This window comes from Typopeltis vanoorti, chromosome 13 (genome assembly GCF_054136105.1).
Source record: "Typopeltis vanoorti isolate ZY-2024b chromosome 13, IOZ_Tvanoo_1.0, whole genome shotgun sequence".
In the NCBI taxonomy this organism is placed as follows: domain Eukaryota; kingdom Metazoa; phylum Arthropoda; class Arachnida; order Uropygi; family Thelyphonidae; genus Typopeltis; species Typopeltis vanoorti.
The window spans coordinates 58,038,175-58,057,003 of NC_143561.1; the positions used below are offsets into that span (position 1 = coordinate 58,038,175).

At 35.3% G+C, this 18,829-nt stretch overlaps 2 protein-coding genes across 3 annotated transcripts in view; one reads left to right on the forward strand and one right to left on the reverse strand.

Moving 5' to 3' along the window:
* Positions 1-6,955, forward strand: part of LOC150100188 (chromobox protein homolog 3-like) — an 80,696-nt gene extending 73,741 nt beyond the window's left edge. For both annotated transcript variants that reach the window (XM_090402406.1, XM_090402407.1), the window contains exon 6: positions 4,231-6,955. In XM_090402406.1, coding sequence (XP_090258532.1) covers positions 4,231-4,375 — 145 coding nt within the window. In that variant the 3' untranslated portion in view covers positions 4,376-6,955. The remainder of the gene's footprint in view (positions 1-4,230) is intronic.
* A 5,550-nt stretch (positions 6,956-12,505) lies between these two features.
* The window catches only part of LOC150100189 (single-strand selective monofunctional uracil DNA glycosylase-like), a 38,769-nt gene continuing 32,445 nt past the window's right edge, over positions 12,506-18,829 (reverse strand). Inside the window, exon 3 of the mRNA XM_090402877.1 lies at positions 12,506-16,535. Within this exon, the coding sequence (XP_090259003.1) occupies positions 16,122-16,535 (414 nt within the window). The 3' untranslated portion in view covers positions 12,506-16,121. The remainder of the gene's footprint in view (positions 16,536-18,829) is intronic.

Consider the following 18,829-nt stretch of genomic DNA (forward strand, 5'->3'; position numbering starts at 1 on the left):
TGGAAAATACCTATTGGATTTCTGCTCAGGACATGGACTGGTTATTACTAACACCAAGTTCCAACATAAAAATGTGCACAAATTCACATGGAAAGGCAAGGAATAAGAAAAGTCACATTGACTATGTTATTGTTGATAGTGATGTTTTCTCCCTGGCACAGGACACCAGAGTATTTGAAATTGGAAGTGATCACTATTTAGTCTTGAGCAGGATAAAATTGAATTTCATATTGAAAAGAATAACGTAAGAAAGTTTTAAAGCAAATAAAAGTTGAGCAGCTCTCAGATGTGAACTGTAGACTGAAATACACAAAGATTATTGAAGAAAAAATGAAAGAATTTGAGAGCAGCAACCAAATCTTGAAGATTCAGTGGCAAGCCTTGAAGAAAACACTGATTGATTCAGCCAGAGAGGCATGTGGTGAGGTTGTCTGCAAGGATAGAAAAATCAGAACTCCATGGACACAGGAAGTTAAAGAGGCAGTGAAGGAAAAGAAAGCATATCAAAAGTTCCTGGCAAATAAGTCAGCTTGTGCTCTTAGAGAATACAGAGACAAATGTAAGAAAGCTAAACACTGTGTAAAACTATCTAAACAAAAGTCATGGGAAGACTTTGGCAAGAACACAGAAAACAATTATCAAGAAGATGGTAAGAAATTCTGAAGGTTGTTGAAGAAGCTTAAAAATGGAGGAAAGATGCTGTAAAAGGAGTTAGAGATGATAAAGGTGACATGAAAACGGCAGAAAAAGATATCCTTGAAGTATGGAGTAATTACTTCGAAAAATTGCTAAATGAAACAAGCAGTGATAGCACAGTGGTGAAAAACACTCAACAGGCATACAGTCAGGAATACATATCCATACTTGAAGTAGAAAAAGCAATCAAAGGCTTGAAATGTGGAAAGGCAGCAGGATTAGATGATATTCTACCAGAAATGCTGAAGTATGGTGGTATAAAAGTCTTACAGTGGCTGCACTGCATAGTTCAGAAGGTCTAGACAGAGGGACGAATTTCTGATGATTGGAGTAGAGCTCTAATAGTACCCATATATAAAAAGGGAAATAAAACTGAATGTGAGAATTACAGAGATATTTCCTTACTAAGTGTCCCTGGCAAGATCTATGCAAGTATACTTGAGAAACGTTTGAGAAGAATTGTGGAAGAAAAGCTCGGCGAAGAACAAGCTGGATTCGTGCCAAATAGAGGCTGTCAGAATCAGATCTTCACTTTACGACAAATAGTCGAGAAAGCATGGGAATATAACAAAGATCTGTATTTAAGCCTTGTCGATGTGGAAAAGGCATATGACAAGGTGCCAATAGAGAAGCTATTCAATATGCTACAGTTATATGGTGTCAATGGGGCATTATATCAAGCAATACTTAGTCTTTATTTGAGTTGCAAGTCAGCAGTTAGAATTGAAGGAAGTACAGGAAGATGGTTTAATGTTAAATCTGGTGTGAGACAAGGATGTACATTATCCCCTCTGTTATTCATTATCTATATGGATCACATTATGAAGGAAAGTGGTATTAAACATATCAGAATTGGAGATGTTAATATATGCTCTTTGCTTTATGCGGCCGTGTTATACTTCTAAATAAATCCGCTACAAGTTTGCAAGATTCCCAGACTAAATTGAATAACTGTTGTAATAGATATGGTATGAAGGTCAGCAATAAAAAGACAAAGATAATGAAAATATCAACTGTGTTGTGAATGGAGAACCTGTGGAACAAGTAAAACATTTCAGCTACTTAGACATGATTTTTAGTGAAGATGGTAAATTAAATATGGAAATAGACAACAGAATCAACAAAGCTGGTATGGTAGGAAGTCAATGGAATAAGAGAGAAATTAGTAGGAACGCTAAATTAGCTGTATACAAGACAGTGTTCAAACGAGTTTTAACTTATGGATCGGAGAGCTGGATCAGAAGTAAAACACTTGACCAAAGACTAGAGACTGCAGATATGAGAGTCCTGAGAAAGATTAGAGGCATGAACAGATGACATCAATGGCAATATCATATTAAAAATGAGGATATTAGAAAGAACTAGACATTGTCATGCTTTCCAGGAATGCGTTAGCAGAGCTAATCTCAGGTGGTATGGTCACTTAAACAGAATGGGCTAGGAAAGATTAGCAAAGCAAGTGTTCTCTGCCAGGTCGGCAGGAAAACGACCCAGAGAAAGACCAAGATATAGGTGGATTGATACGGTACAAAGTGCCTTAGACCAGCGCTTCCCAAACTGTTGGCCACGGCCCCCCTTGGGGCCATAGATTTCGTTGAGGGGGGGGGGGGCTGTGAAGTAATGAAAACAAATTTAAAATCTTTTAAGACTAAGTAAATTTTTTTTTATCTTAAAAGAAACATATTTAATTTTTATTATTTCTTTTTTATATTTTAATGGAAAAAAATCACACATCGGTGTGGGTTCACGAATTTTGCTTGCTGCGTATTTCGCCGTTTAATGAATATTAGTAAATATATGGTTATTCATATAAGTTTCATTTCAAAGCAGAAATCTAAGAATTGCAAATATTTCACCTGATATTGGTGTACCAGTATTGAAACACATCCATCACATTAAATTATTAAACTTCTTTTATGTTTTTAATTCTTTCTTTAATACTAATCGTTTTACATTTCATGTGCTTGTACTGTAAATGTACAATAACAATATATCTATCTATATAAAAATATGTGTAAGATGCTAAAAATTTAATATTTGCATTTGATTTTTGCAATATTCGCTGTGTATGTTTTGTATTGAATATAAATACAATAAATATAATATGTGTCTATATATTACGATTTTTTTCGATGGGGGGGGGTGAAATATTTTAATTTTTTCAAAGTGGGCCCTGGCATCCAGAAGTTTGGGAAGCACTGCCTTAGATGATAGAAATATAAGATCTGATAATGTTGGAGTCTTGACAAGTAACGGGCTGATTTGGAGGAAAATCACTTCCAGAGACACTGGTTTTTACAAATGTGGTATAAATGACCTTGCCACACGTTGGCAACAATGCATCGATGCTGCTGGAGATTACTTTGATTAAACAGCTATTCTTCTTTTTATTCTCTTCTTTTTCAATCATCCTTAAAATCGGCCATTTCATTTGCAACAACCCAATAAAACCAACCTAGAATAGGAATTATTTTTCCTATAGTCATTTGTTGCGAATTACAGCATGAATTGTTGATAAGTATATATTACTTAGCAAGTAAACTACTATACCACAGCATTTATATTGATTAATTTATTTTTGGTTTTTATCCATGCATTTGTTTATCCTGGATAACAGTCAATTGTCCAGGATAAACAAATAGGATACTCATACCCAATGGAGTGATGTTCCAATTCTTTCTTGATATGATGTTTTCAGAAACTGATCAGTATAAATGTGTTAGAATAATAATAATAAAAAAACACTTAAATGGAGTAGAGGTGTACATTTCTGTAACTTATTTTTAACTTTTATTTATAGTATATATGTAGATACCATGTGAAATAAACTTGTTTCTGGCAATTTTAAATCTTTCAGATGTTTAATCAGATATATCTGAAACCTGCTATAACAAATACTATGTGTGCTAAAATAGCCAGATGTATAATTATGAAGAGTAACTAAAACAATGAAAAAAATTAAAGGAATTATATAATATTCCCATCAGTTTTGCTCCGAGCATTTTTTCAATATGCATGATTTCTCTCTCTCTCCCCTCCAATTTGCAGGTTATAGATTAAGATCTTGTTATTGCATAATATGTGTTGAAACGCTCTTAGTTGGTAGATAGACTAGGTTAATAACTAACCCTGTCACCACCCTACTCACTGGAAAAAGTGAAATAAACTTGGAGAATGTTATGTTCGAGTTCTGGAGCAGCATTTTTGGATATATAACTGTTAAGCATCTCCTTCTAAAGAATATTGTCATTTTAAAATAATCAAGTTTCCTTTTCCCAATTGAATGAATTCTATTCTTCCTCTTTTGTTTGCTTATCAGTCAAACTGTTTCAAAATTGATGGACTGCTTTACATGTGGCCTTAGAATGTTTTATATCTGCGTGCGAACTGGTAATATACATTAATTCCCTAAGACAGTTTTTCTGATCAGCATTGACTGATGAAGTTTACTCACTTTATGCACTATATAAAATATGATAGTATTTGTATATTAAAGTATATAATTAAGAATATTCTTAATTTTCTGTATAATAGGAAGGGTAGTGATGAAGCTGATCTTGTAGCCGCAAAAATTGCAAATGTGAAATGCCCTCATATCGTTATTCGATTTTACGAAGAAAGACTTACATGGCACACCAGTTCAAATCACGATGAAGGGAAAACAGAAAAAGAATCTTAATCCAGTTATCGCTTACATTGAGTCACCAATCTGTACATACGGTTATTTTCTTCTTCACAAGCAAATGAGTCATATAGCAATGCTAATTTTAGCACTCACTTGATTTTTTTAAGTTAATGTCAGTCTTTGCATATATGTATTTGAAAAAATAAATATCAAATAGAAAAAAAAAGTTTTATGTTTTATGTGATTGTATCAAAACCTTTTATTTGACAAGTAATGCATAAAACAATTGGTTAATGCAATAAAAAATCTATTTGATTTATTTTATTTATAATTTTTTGGTGCAAATGTTGAGCAACTTATTCAGGAACAATCATTTTGTATATTTTTAGTTGTATTTTGATTTGTCTCTGGCATATAAAATTGTGTTGTTCTGTTCATAATAGATGAAAGTTCCATAAAATAACTTGTAAAATTAAAGCAGACAAAATATTTTTTTTTTTTACTTGCTGTGCACAATTCTAAGGCTTGACTTGCTTATATATATAATCATTTAGTATGTTTTGCTTAACTCGGGAAATTCATATACTGGACTATTACTAATATTTGTTTTATAACTTACAGAACTGTGAAATAATACTAAGTTTCACAAGTCTTGTTTAAAGTTTTAAACCATATTAATCATTTTTAAATCTTATTCTCACTAGCATTCTATCATGGAGTTGCACTTAATAACTTCATCCACAGCTGGTTTGTTTATCCGTGAGTTCTAATATCAGGTCATCTCAAAAATAATGTTGTTTTTAGCATTAAGTTTTGAAAGGATATAAAAGATAAATCACTTGCTAATTTAAACAAGTATATATTCTCCATTTGAATCAGTAACATTCTTCCAACGTCGTGAAAGTTTCATAATGCAATTGTGAGGCAAAGAAGTCACATAGGCTTAATTTCAGTACCTCCTCTAATGTATAGTATTGTTCTTCATTAATGAAACGTTGCAAACTATGAAATAAGCGTTAATCTGAAGGTGCAAGATCTGGAGAATATGGAGGATGTGTAAATTTTTCCAGCCGAGTTCCTTAATTTGGTACAGGTGATTCTTGCACTATGAGGGCGTGCATTATCATGGTGAAAAACAACACCCTTTCGAATGCAGAGAATCTCTTTTCTTTTACTGTTTCATTCAATCAATCAAGTTGTTCACAGTATACTTCAGCTGTGATTGTTTGTTTGGTTTTGTGGCAAGAGTTCAAAGTGTGTAATACCAGAAATACACCACCAAACACAACCTTCTGAGGGTGAAGGTCTTGTTTTGACTGAGGTTTAGCCCGTTCCCCTGAATGAATCCACTGCCTTCGGCACTTACCATTCTTGTAAAGTATCCACTTTTCATCACCGGTGACTACACAACTCAAAAACGGAGATTGAACCTCTCAAGAATGAAGAGCAATGTAGATGTTGACGCGCTCTCTTCGATTGTTGTTTGTCAATTCATGACTTGGGGAATCTGTTGCCAAGCTTCAATGCTATTCCAAGTTCTTACAAATGGTAATGATGATGATTTAAGATCTTTTACTAAATCTTTAACAGTTGCATGGCATTTATTGCAATAGCGGCTTCCAGCATATCATTATCGAGAAAGACAGGGCACCCAGAGCAAGGGGAGTCTTTCAAGCTAAAGTCCCCTTGTTGAAATTTTTGGAACCATCACTGACATTATCGCCATACACTTCTTGCACAGTGTTAGCAGCATTGTTGCCTTTTTTGAACTCATAAAGTATGATGTGCCTAATGTGCTCTTGAATGACCTCCATAGTAATAGAGGGTTATTTAAACAATAACTTACGTATGATGTTCTTGCAAGGTGGAATTCCTTGGAATGAGGCCACCTCAGCTGAGCGGTACTTATAAAGCTTTAAAAATTCTTGTTTAGATTTGTGCTGAGACATGTTTAAACAAGTATGGTATAAAAAAGACATTACTTTTGGGATGACCTGATATATGACACTCCAGAATATTCAGGTGCTGTGTTTTACATAAATAAAGTATTGAATTTCAAATGAATAATATTTAGTCGTTTTGGAGTGATCTTACACATTGAAAGAATTATATTACAAATTATAGCTTTACATTTTTTATTTTTTTTAAGAAATTGTTCATAATTGCTTATGAAAGTGTATAATCATAATACAAGGCAATTAAGATCTAGTTGATATGCTGTTATTTAAAGAGTTAAACTGGTTTCATGTAAAATAAACTGTGTTAAAGAAAATTTTATTTTTAATCTTTATAAAATACCTCTTCATGTAACAAACACATGTACTGTAGCATTGTAAGGTGATTGGTTAGATTTCAAGTCCTTTGATATAGGTAGCTGTACAATACAACTTTCTATTTTAGTTGATTAGTTTCTCCATAATTGAAAAGTTGTAGAATATGCAGAAGTTCAATAAGCAACCATTGAACTACATATTCAGAAATGTTACATTTATCTAAGTTTAAGGTTGAAATAGATAAAAGTTTACAAATATTTCTTGAAACTATTGGTTTTATCACACTTGCAGAATTAACATTACTTTCTGTTGTAAATGAACAAAAGATATCCCTTAATAATGTAAAATTATTCTGATAGTATTGCTTTGTTGTTGTTGCTGTCACACACAAATTCAGTTCTTTTTTCAGGAAGTGCAAGTATGTTTTGAATGAAACTAAGAACAAATGTTACATTTGTGTAAAAATATTTATGTGGATATTTGGGTGGCTGTATTTATTTAGGGTAACTTGATGACATAAGAAATTACCATTCTTAAAACACATGACTAAATCCAGATGTGAAAAGTAATTTTTAGAATACATAGCCATGCAGGAATATATAGTCTAGCAGAATTCTAAATAACAAAATTGGATGACCATTAAATTATTTAAGGAATTTACAACGTATACTGGAATATTTATTAAAAGAAACTTTAATAAATACTTCCTGTATTTCGGCAATGTCACATTGCCATCTTCATGGGAACATACAAATATGTCACGTGCATGCAGGTACTATAAAAAGCAAATGAGGCAGAAGATAAAAAACTACTGTTGTTCCCAAAGTACTAATGGTGCCCCCCCCCCCCCAGCAGACTATATTGGGTTGTCTTGGCCATTGGGCTGATGTAAGTCTCCCAAATTTGGGGCAGCCTCATGCACCCAAATTTGTTGAGGTTTGGAACGTTTTTTAGAGGTGAGGTATCTCAGTGTTCCAAACCTCAACAAATCTTGGCCGTTGGGACTGATGTTCTCATGATGTAAGTCTCCCAAATTTGGGTGCATGAGACTGCCCCAAATTTGATTTGGGAGACTTACATCATGAGAACATTAGCCCAATGGCCAAGACAACCCAATATATAGTCTGCTGGGGGGGGCACCATTAGGACTTTGGGAACAACAGTAATTTCTTATCTTCTGCCTCATTTGCTTTTTATAGTGCCTGCATGCATGTGCCATATTTGTATGTTCCCATGAAGATGGTAATGTGACACTGCTGAAATATAGGAAATATTTATTAAAGTTACTTTTAATTAATATTCCAGTATACATTGTAAATTCCTTAAATAATTTAAGCCTTTCTACAAGAACAAAATTGGATGTTTTGTAAACTAAGCGAGAATGTTTCAGTGCCATCTCCAATATGCATTGATACAGCTCAGGTATATTTGATATTAAATTAAATTCTTTTATGTACTTTTAGAATCTGGCAAAACTGCTCATACTGGAAGGCTTTCACTGAGCATAATGAGGTGATATTGGATCATGCTAAAAAAAAAGTATCTAAAGGGTTTATAATTTGCAGCATGTTCAAGACATATCACTCTACCATACAAGAAACTGAATATCATGTCTCCTGTGAGTTTTCAGCAAAAATGGCATTAAAAGAATACTAAACAACCTTAGATGCTAAAAAGTCTACGGGTCCTGATGGCACCTTTCCCTACATGAGGAAGCAAACATATACTTCTCACCAAGTGCCATCATCTCACTCTTCAGAGTAATGCAGAAAGTCATCAACAGTTAACTTCTCTACTACCTAGAATGCCAGTATTTATTCTATTAATCTGGACACACGTCATGGAATGGTTTGGAGAAGTGTGTTGACATTTCTGGACCTTTTGATTGTGTTTGGCATCAAGGCCTGCTCAGTAAATTACCACCTTTCACTCTGGTCATTCACTGCATGCTGTGAGGGATAGCTTTCTCTCTTGGACTTCTCTGCCAATGCAAAAGTGCCTCAGGGCTCTGTTCTAACACCTACCCCTTTTCTCATATACATAAATTACCTACTCTCAATCATCACTAATGCTGACCACACAGCTTTGCTGGTGAATCTACTCATTTGACACACTAGAGTAGACATCCCATGCTTCAATATCAACTGCAACCATTGCCTTAAACACTGATCGCCAAACTATTCTTTAATGGAGCAAGGACAAACTGGTCACCTTTGATGTTGCCATAACAGTTACCTTTTCTCTTATAAAAGGGATCTTATCTCACCTATGCTTATTCTCATTAAAAAATCATCAGATCTTAAGGCATATTCCGGTAATTGGACCACATTTTTTTTATTAAGCTAAAAGCACAATAAAGAAATAAAACCAGACAAGTTTTGTAAGTCGTTTGACTTACATCTTCAGGGGGAAAAGGTAACTGAAAGTTAAAACAACAAAAAAGAAATTAATAGTTCATACTATACAGTTGTAGCCATCTGACTGTTTATAAAATTAAAAAATCAGAATGCAGATTCAAAGCAGTGCTGGATGATGCCACGTTCTGTTGTTCACGATCATAATGTCCGAGGTCTGACTGAGGTATATTTTTTTATCAAAGCTGACCAAACTTAGTGTAGAATTAAGCCTTGGTTTTTATTGCATTGTGTTGGAATTCTAAGCATGTTTGCAGCTTCTTTAAATTTCCTTATGTAACAGTTTTTTTCTATATAAGACATGTTTGTTTTCTGCCAGAGTACATTGTGGCTGGTGGAAGTGGTAAGGAAAGCTAGACCTGATTTGTGTTCTCTTTTGTTTGTTCATGCATATTTCCCCAGATCTTCCTGTCTGTCCTATGTAGCAGATGCCGCAAGAACAATACATTTTATAAACACCTGGTTTTTTATTTCTTTACATTGAGCTTTTAGCTTAATAAAAAATGTGGTCCAATTACCAGAATATGCCTTATGAACTTCTAAATCACAGAAACCTCCACTTACAGGATCAGATCTCTCAGGACTGACATTTACTTGCAGCTCCTGGAATAAACACATCACATCAGTAGGCATCTAAAAAATATAGGCATTCTCTTCTGCTCAAGCTGCTAATTTTCATGTATCAACTCTGTATAAATCTACTCATCATTAGAATACTGTTCATGTTTGGAATGATGTCCTGAAATTCTCAGTCCATAGGAGAGCAATTTGGCTCATAGTAGATCCCTTACAGACTCACATCAACTTGCTCACAAGATGCAGCTCCTTCAGCTCTCTCTCTCTCTCTTCTACAGGCACTTCCGTGGTACTGTTGAGCCTGTTAAAACAAGAGCAGCAGCCGAACAACATCCCTTTCCAGTAGTACAACTGCAAACACAAAGCTTGCTTCTCTCTTCATGTTGGAGGTTTAATGGAATATTTTCAGCACTGGGAAAGGATTAAAACTAACTTTAATACTTCCAATATTTTGTAACACACTCAAAACCACACCTTCCATATCTCTCATTTCCTCTACCCCCCTTCAAACTTTCCACTAACTATATACTTTGTATCCCATTCTAGCCTACTAAAAACCATTTAGTTAATTTCTAGCCACCAATTAGAGGGGCCTTTCCTGTTTTTCTCCTAAAAACTTGTTAATTCAGTTTAAAACAAATCAACTGTACAATTTGCATTATTTCCGACAATATACATACAATAATAATTAAGGGGATACAAATCCCTTGTTGTTCAACTGCCAGTAAGCAAAACTCTAAGATCGAGAACTACGAATCTATGAGTTTCATATATACCGAAAAACTATCGACGAATCCAAGTGTAAATGACCACTTGGTAGTACAACACCAAGGCAACTCGAAGCAAAGGTGGAGCAAGATCCCTCACTATCCTTGAATATATATATATATATACACACACACACACAGGTAACCCTGAAATGTGGATGTTAGGTTCCATAGAAATGCTGTGTTATGCAAGACTTAGATCACATATATAAAAGGTAGGATTATGTTCTGAAATCGTTTTTTTTTAATTATATAAACAACTTTTCCAACAAAAAAAAAAAAAAAGATTTAATTCAGGTAATTCATGTAAGTTAAGAAAAAAACAAACTATGAAACAAAGCTTATTATAAAAATACAATTGTGGGTAAACTCCATTACACATAATACATAATAATACATAAATGTTTTAGGCAAAATAAATTAAAGTGTATTAATCATCATCATTCAAAACCAACACTTTGTAGATGTTCTTTATTTATGAGACGTTGGCATCACTTTAAATCTCTTGGACATCACTTGTATAATTCTCATTGCATACTTCAGCTGGTTTAGTTATCAAGATGTCAGTAACGAGATCTTGCTTACTACTATGCTGCAATTTTTTTTATTAAGTTCATAATATGAGCTACTCAAATATCCAACTGTCTCGTGAATTTTCTGGAGCATTGAGGGATCATTATCCGTAAAATAACTTCCTTGACAAGTCCAATCTTTCTGCTAATTTCTTTAAACTGAATTCTGTAATGGATTTATCACAATTAGAATCTTCGACAGAACTTTCCCCACCATTTGGTTCGAGGTCATCTATTAATTGTACCAGTTCCTCCTAATTTAAATCTATTTTCCCATCAATTAATTCACTAATTTCATTTTCAACCATATCGCAAAAGTGGCCATTACTATAAAAATAAATTTTTTACATAAAAAAAAAGCATTAGATATTGTATGTAACTCAATAGAAAATAAAGTGCTCAGCTTGAGATTAATGTGCTCTCCTGGCAGAAAACGAAGACAACGTTCAGGATGTTTCCCCTAATATAAATTTGCTACTTATAACTAAATGCGTGATACGGGCAGATACAAATTTAACAAAGATAAAATTTGAATTTTAAGTCACATGGTGAAAAATATATGAAAAGATAGTTACTACAATTTGTAGAGCATCGCTGTGGGCATGGATGTCTGTGAAAATATACTAGTTGTGGTGGTGGGTGATGGCTTTGGTGTGGTTGTAGTTGGAGATAGTTATAGAGTAGGTAGCCTCCCTCGATGAGTCTTTGGACTCCTTGGAGGTGTCACATAATAATATATGGGACAAATCTTTATAGAAGGAGGAAATTCCCTTAAAGAAATAATAGAGATAGAAAGAAAAACCTTCATAGATATGAAAACTGTTCTAACATCCAGAGACATTAATATAGACACAAGAAAAAGATTAATAAAGTGCTATATATGGTCAAGCCTTCTCTACAATAGTGAAACTGACTCTAAATAAATAAATAAAGTTCTTGTCATGTGGACCATCAGAAGAATGCTGAAAATATTGTGGACAGAGAAAATGAAAAATAAAGATGTTTTGAAGAAAGCAAAAAAGAAAACATTAATGAAAATCATTAGAGAATGAAAAATATTTTGGACATTAATTAGACAAGAACGAGCCTCTGTAGCTCAGTCAGTATAGACAAAGCCCTTTGATCGGAAAGACCTGGATTCGATTCCCGTCAGTGTGAGGAACCTTTATCTGATCTCTTTCGACAAAGGTGAGGTAGTCGGTCTCATATGGAGGTAGGTTTTTTTTTGTCCCCCTCAACAGGTAAACCAGCTCCATGAGTACATGCATCTACAGACATAGGACACACCAAGAGGCATAGGGAGGGCTAACCACCTTATCCTCGAGTTATGGTTGCAAAATCTAAGAATAGTTGGAAAAGTCGTGGGCACTTAAGTGCCTGTTAGGACCACTGATAGTATAGGAATTAGACAAGAAGGCATTTGGAAGCAAATATTAGGAGAGAGGGAGTGGTAGACCCAGAAGAATGTGGTTTGAAGACATTAAGGACTGGACTAATTTGAATTACCACAATGGGAAGATTATACACACTGGTTTCCATAAATCATGATAACTCAAAAACTGCAGTTTTTTTTTTTTTTTTTTTTTTTTTTTGCAATTAAATGAATCAGTATGATATAAGATGTGAAATATGAAATTTATACCAAGACTGCTGTTGCAAATTACTGACTGATTCAGCATATCAGGAATCGTTGTCAAGGTTTTGGAGGTATTAGTCAAGTGCAAAATACAGGAATGGATAGATGAAAATGGGATATTGTATGGAGGATAGCATGGTTTTGTGAAGGGTAGATCATGCCACAGTAACTTGCTCATGTTTCATAATACAGTGACGGCTGAACTGGATAAGGGTAATAGATTTACAGTGATACTGCTGGACTTTGACAGGATACCATATGGAATTCTAATCAGTAAACTGCAGCACATGGGGATGGATATAGGGTTGGTGAGATGAATAGGAGGGTGGTTGATGGAGATATATCAGAGAGTAGTTTATTCAGGAGTGGAGTCCAAAAGAAGGCCTGTTACTAGTGGTGTGATGCAGGGTTCTGTTCTTGGATCACTACTATTTAATTTGTTCATTAACGATATAGGAAAGGATCTGAGAGGAACTGTTTATTTATTTGCTGATGATGCAAAGTTGGGTAGAGCAATAGCGAATGCACATGATGTCAAAACTTTGCAGGATGATTTGGATAGATTGGTAGTTTCAGCTAATGAGAATGGATGTTAGTTTAATGTAGCAAAGTGTAAGGTGATGCATTTTGGGGTGAAAAAATTAGCAGCAGCATATCACATTGGTGGGACTGTACTCCAGGAAGTTGACGAAGCTAGAGATTTGGGTGTGTGTTGGTGGATAGGGAGTTGAAGTTTAGGGGGCACATAGCAAAAGTGGCTAAATCAGCTCATAAGATTCACTTGGTTACTGAAGAATACTTTGACGAGCAGAAATAAGCAAGTTATTGTTTCTCTTTATTGAGCCTTGATAAGATCCCATCTTGACTACTGGGCCCCCTGAGTTTCTTCTTGATGGGGAGGAGGTAGAGAGGATCCAGAGGCAAGTGACCAAGATGATAGCTGGTCTATGGAATGAACCTTACGAGAACAGGTTAAAGATCTGTGGGTTACAGAAATTGGTTGATAGGCAGAAAAGGGGTGATATGAATGAGACATTCAAATTACTGAAGAGTTTTTGCAAGATTAATTCAGAGGAAATTTTTCAGAACAGGTCTGGTGATGGAGAACTAGGGGCCATCCATAGAAACTGAGCAAGGGTGTTAGAACTAGGTTTTTTACTTGGAGAGTGGTGAATGAGTGAAATAAGCTGCCAGAGTTTGTTGTGGGTGTCATGACTGTAAATGAATTCAAAGCAAAATATGATACTGTGCAAATGCCGAATAGTTGTTCTTGATATGATGTTTAGGACCTCCCTCAATGAGTCTAAGGACTCCTTGGAGTTTCCTGTAATAATAATACACAAAGAAATCAAAGTCCAATCACATTTTGACACTGTCTTTAATATAATATATATACACTATCTATCTACCAATAATTGTCTGGACATCCCTGTTATTTGAAGTTATGTAACATTCCAGGTTTGTTAATAACATAAAAACCAGTGTGCAGAAAACAGCATGTCATCATAGCAGTTGAATACAGGTATGGCAACATCAAGTGAACTCAGCGATTTCGAGAGAGGTGTCATTGTGGGCTGTCACATTAGTACCATGTCCATACGTGCCATTGCCACTCAATTGCAGCATCCAAAATCAACGGTTGGCGGTAATCAACAAATGGAGATATTCTGCCATTACTAGTGCAGGAAAACACCAAGGACAGCTGCTGAAAATGACTGACAGGCGGCCTAGGAGGGTGTTAAAATGGATGGCACACAAAAACCGGCTACAATTAGCACAGACCATCTGTAATGAGTTCCAAAGTGCTAGTAACACCATGGTGAGCACTAATGCTGTACGAAAAGAACTCCATTTACTGGGCTTCCAGAGAAGAGCAGTGGCACAAGCCGAACATAACAACAACAAACAATATGGCTTTTCTGGCCTGATGCAAAGAGCATATGAACTAGACAATTAACCAGTGGAAATCGGTACTCTGGAGTAATGAATCAAGCTTTATCCTGTTTCCAGTCTGATGGCAGGGTGTGGGTGTGGTGGCAGCCTGGTGAACACTTGTTACCACAGTGTGTTGTACCCACAATACGTTTGGTGGTAGTGGAGGAGTAATGGCGTAGAGTGCATTTAGCTTGTTTGTTTGGAGTGGGACCACTTGTCGTTGTCCAAAGTTTCCATGAAGACAGCTCGGTACCTTGATATTCTGGATAATCAGGTGCCGCCCACACTGGAATTTTTAAGGAATGAACCAGTGTTACTACCAAGACGACAATGCCACAAAGCTGCAGCTGTTATTGAATGGTATGAAGAGATGGGTGTTAAACAACTGCTCTGGCCTGCACAGAGTCCTTACCTCGACCCCAACGAACACCTGTGGGACAAATTGGAGCAGCGATAGAAGTCCAGAACAGTACATCCTCGATCTATCGCTGAACTCATTGTTGCTTTGTTAGAGGAATGGAGACAAACCATCTGATGTCTTCTGCACATTGGTGGAAAGCCTCCCTCAAAGGGTGCAGGAGTTGATCAAAGCCAAAGATGGACATACCTGATATTAGGGTTCACCTGCTGGTATCAATTGTAAATTGCTAAAGTGTCTGGACAATTATTGGTAGATATTTTATATATATATAAAGCTTCAACACTTCAATCACAATAATCAAAATACACTGCAGATGAGTTTGTCTTAGCATTGTCTTAATAACTGAAAATAAAGATAAATGAAAAAACTTTGAAATCAAATTAATTTTGGCTTCATGTAGCTGATTAAAAACATAATCCTATTGTGTTTAATGATTCAAGAAATGATCTAAGGGGAAACATTCAGTTGTTTTCTGACAATGCAAACTAGGAAGAGCAATAGGCAATGAAGATGATATAGAGATCCTGCGAGATAACATAGAATGGCAGTATGGGCAAAGGTTAAGGTTTTTGATGAAGAGATCACAAGCTGTGTACTACATCGATGGAACCAATTGCAGGAAATGAATGAGGACAGGGAGTTGGAGTTTAGGGGATATATTGCAATGGTGGCCAAAACAGCACCCGATTATGTGGTTGTTGAACACACTGACAAGCAGGGATAAGGTGGTTATTATATACCCCTCTATATAGTTTTAATAAGGCTGCACCTTACTGATGCAAGCATATGTGGTCGCCTGCATTCCACAAGGATGAGGAAGTGGATATGATCCAGAGACTGTAGGAATGCTTCCTACAAGGATAGATTGAAGGTCTGGAGGCTTCAAAACAGTTGACAGGCAATAAAGAGGGAAACATGATAGAAACATAAGTTATTAAAGGAGATTTATAGGATAGGAAAGGAGAGAACAAGGGCTCACCCTTCTAAATTGTATAATAGCAAAGGTATTAAGATGAGAAATTTTGCTTAGAGAGTGATGAATGGGATACCAGAGGTGGTTGCGAGTGCTTTGTTGGTGAATGAATTCAAGAAAAGATATAAGTATTGTGTAAACAATGATTAGGGTGGGTAGTTTAACTCCATGCAAATGCACAAAAAATAATAACCTACAGAAAGACATTAACATTCAATGGTGTAAAGCAGCATTTAAGTATCTGTTGTCAAAAATTTTAATATATCATATTCTGCAAGTTGTTGCAAAACAACATTTTTCCATCCTTTGTTAGCAGCTGGATTTACAGGACTTGGATGCATTACACCCAGCACCTGTACACTGATACCATTTTTTGAAAGTGCAGCTTTTGCTCTAGTCTCTGCAAATTTGCCTACACCAATTACAACTTTGGGTTTCAAAACTTTTACTACCTCACAAAATGAATGATCGCAGATTTCAATCAACTTATTTCTAATAACACTTTTCAGCTCTGGAGGTGTGATATTTTTTCCACTCTGTGACAAAAATGCATAAGGACAATAATTGTGAACAAAACAGTTTCTAAAAAATTGTTCAGCTGTTCCACACGTGTCTTCAAAGAAACTCCAAAATCTTTGCCCACTAACCTAAAAAGAGTAACAAATACTTAAATTATGACAGCTCTTATAAAAGCTTTCTACATAAATACAGCAAGTTGCAAAACATCTGGACACCTTCCAGATAACTTTATTGTTCTGTACATGTTTATGCTTGACAGTAATGATATTTTCCTGTAATCACCAACTACTTATGTGCAAATCATGAAGTTTGTTGCCAAAAATTTATGATTTTTTTTATATTTCTGACCAGAGTGCAGATGGTGGATCATATAGTATTTAGTAACATGACGTGATTTTTTGTGATGAGTCCTAGAACTCCATGGAAGTGTCATGTCATAATATTCCAAATATCATTTTTTTATATAGAGTACAGGAAAAAATCAAACTGTAATACTGTATAGCATAAAATTAATGATCACATACAAAATTGAGATAAAGAGAAACAAAAATAACTACTTTTGTATTTTTTTTTTAATCTCTCTCTTTTGAATGACACTGTTTAGCTTTAGCACTACAAAGGCTGCTAGCAACCCACCATTAAATTACACTTCCACTGTTGTTGTTTTTATAAATAATATATGTATAGATAAAAAATATTAAAATCTATAAAAAAATAATGGTGCAATTATAAGTTTGATCTGTGTATATAACTCACTCACAAAGTTTGGTTTTTCAACTAGTCTGCCTGTTTTGAAGGTTGGCTAATTTTCTATATAACCATGCCATCTTTATGTGAAACCAACTAACTTGTCTTCAATATCAAAGCTCTTACACAGGTTCATCACATCCTAGATGGAATTCCAATATAGGTCCTTCCAAGTGAAAGGCAATAGCTGCATTGTCCTTGAAACTTCATTACAGAGGTGTTCACACATGGGTTGCAGATCACATAGCACACTGGTTAGTAACAAAAAATGAATCTGCTGATATTCTTTTTTAATAGTTGGAGGTTGTCTGTCTCAGAGAACATTTCATGAGAAAGGCCATACTAGAGACTAAAGGTAGATAAAATGAAAAGAGAAGTAGGTTTGGTGAGTTAGCAGACTGTAAATGGATGACAGTGGCTGCTCATACTATTATAGACTTAGCCGAAACCAGAGGAATGATGGGTACCAGTCAGTTGAATGGCACCGTGGAAGTACAGGCAGCCCTCGGTTTACGCCTCACTTCCATTCCTGAAAAAACGGGCGTAAAACGAACTCAATTTTAATGGGCAGTACAAAGTTATGTTCTGCGCAGTCAAAAAATATGCACATGAAGTATGTGTAACATTATTATATTTAAAGCTTTGATAATACATATATATTTGTTAAAATAAAATTATTAATAAAGAAAACAAAACAATTATATACAAAAAATATGAAACTTCGAATAGATATTACATACTTCTATGTTGAAGTTCCTAGTTTCGGATCACCTGCATTTTTTTTTAAAAAAGTATCCAGTGTTAACTGCCTAGATTTTCTTTTTCTTTCTTTAAGGAGTTCCGTGTAAGGTCGAATAGATGCGATTACACTTCTTTTTATGTTCGCACTCTGTTCCCAATCATGGTCCATTTCACAGAGTTCATCAGTCAATGTCTCTATGCTTGCTGTAAATCACCATTTTTATATCTCTCAGAGGACCTTCTTCATTTTCTTTCTCCTCCTTTGGATGTTGACTTAATTGTTTGGCTAATTCTTTTAAGTTTTCATTGGAAAGCGGTTTATCATGGCTTTCTAGGACTTCTGTCACATCTTCAGCTGTAATATCATCCAATCCCGCCTCTCGCACAAGCTTGGTAACATCTTCAATAACATTCTCCTCTTGCTCTAATTCCTTGAAGTCGTGCATAAATGCTGGAAGAAGTTTTCGCCGTGCTCCTTTTAAACACTGCTCCAAGCTGCCTTGATGTTGTTAATGCCCTTCAAAATATTGAATGCCCGCCAATAGTCTGTAATAGTTTTTCCTGAAGTGTCCAAGACTCTTACCATTTTCATAAATGTTATACGGAGGTAATAGGCTTTGAAGAGTGATATAATCTCCTGATCCATCAGTGCAAAAGCGATGTTGTGTTTGGGGGGGGGAACGTAAACAACCTTGACATCCAATGGTGTTCTTACTTCAGCAAGGTTTTGAGGATGTCCAGGGTCATTATCCATGAGAAGCAATGTCTTGGCTGGACAGATGCAAAGCACGGTAGGACAAAAATAATTTGTGTACCAATCTATAAAAAGGTCTTATGTAACCCAAGCTTTCTTGTTCCATTTCCAATAGACTGGCAGCATGGCTTTTAGACTCCTGAAGGCACATGGTGTCTGTGAATGGTACACAAACATTGG